The sequence below is a fragment of the Condylura cristata genome, unplaced genomic scaffold (assembly GCF_000260355.1).
Source record: "Condylura cristata isolate star-nosed mole 26May11 unplaced genomic scaffold, ConCri1.0 scaffold00025, whole genome shotgun sequence".
NCBI lineage: Eukaryota > Metazoa > Chordata > Mammalia > Eulipotyphla > Talpidae > Condylura > Condylura cristata.
This window is the reverse complement of record NW_004567126.1, coordinates 30,420,273-30,421,515: the sequence shown is the minus strand read 5'-3', so window position 1 is coordinate 30,421,515 and position 1,243 is coordinate 30,420,273. Positions and strand designations below refer to the sequence as shown.

The window sequence follows — 1,243 nt, the reverse complement described above, 5'->3', positions numbered from 1 at the left end:
ATTTATTTAAAATAAAAATAGTAAAAATAGTACTTGTTAAATATCAGTAACATTTGTTCTTTATTAAAATATCTACTAAATCATAGCAAATATTATTAAAATAGCAAGTGTTATTAATATTAATGCTCACTAATAAATATATCCACTGATTAAAAATACATCATCTTAACATTAACAAACTGTCTCCACTAGGTGGCGCTGAATAACGCTTGTGCTCACGGTGGCTCTAAAACTGGGATGCCACCCAGAAAGTCAGCATGGCCCCCACAAGGATGAGGCCAAATCTGTGAAGTGGCCCATATTTTTATCCCTTACATAGCGAAAAAACTGCCTTAATAATAAGATAAAAGAGGGTCCTCCCTGGTGGTGCAATGGCTTAAAGCGCAGCACTAGGAAGTTGGCCGCAGCGGCCTCAGCACAAGTTCAATCCCTGATCCCCGGCCAGGGAGGGACCCCCAGGGCGCAGCAGGGAGAAGGGGGACCCCGCCTGGCCCCCACTGCCCCCTCAGCGTGGGTTTCAGTGGATCTGCCTGTTCAGCCCCTGCTGTCTCTGGGGAAGCCTCTCAGCCGCACCCCCCACATCTCTGGCCTAACCCCCCCAGGTCTTATGTACATAAATAAATAACATAAATCTTAAATATATATACATACATATATATATACACATATCTCAATGCTTTTAGTTTTGGTTTAAGCATATCCCTGAAATTTCATGGAAATACCCATGCTAAAATTGTCATATGTTCAAATAAATAAAATAACCACTCCTGTCTTGTTAATCAGGAAACAATACTTATTTTTTGTTACAACTAATTATTTCCTGGATAATATTAATAAAAATTATTCTTCCAAGGTATGAAAATGCAAAACATTTATTTTGGCATAAGTGTGTCCCAGATATTGCCTCAGATATACCTGTGTGACATTTTTATTTATTGAACACTTGCTACATGATGCTAACAATGAACAAATAATGCTTAGTATTAAAAAAACAGGCGAGCTTCAGTATCAGTATATCCCGGAAACTGAGATACACTTGTGCTCACATGAGATCCTACAAGTGCACTTTGTCTTCACAGGTGAGTGTTACCGAGTGTCCGCAGCATTTCGTAGCGGTCTCATTTCTATTAGCGAGCAGGCAGTTTAGCCCAGGCATGGCCGCTGCGACCTTCGCACACGGAGGTTTATCCCCGGCTCTGACTCAAGCTCCGGCGGTCACTTCCACTTTGACTGCCCGGCTGGC

At 41.5% G+C, this 1,243-nt stretch overlaps 1 protein-coding gene across 3 annotated transcripts in view; it reads left to right on the top strand.

Annotated features, from left to right (window-relative positions):
- Nucleotides 1–396, top strand: part of APC2 (adenomatosis polyposis coli 2) — a 12,996-nt gene extending 12,600 nt beyond the window's left edge. For all 3 annotated transcript variants that reach the window (XM_012729919.1, XM_012729920.1, XM_012729922.1), the window contains exon 15: nucleotides 193–396. In XM_012729919.1, the coding sequence (XP_012585373.1) occupies nucleotides 193–202 (10 nt within the window). In that variant the 3' untranslated portion in view covers nucleotides 203–396. The remainder of the gene's footprint in view (nucleotides 1–192) is intronic.
- Nucleotides 397–1,243: the final 847 nt, after the last annotated feature.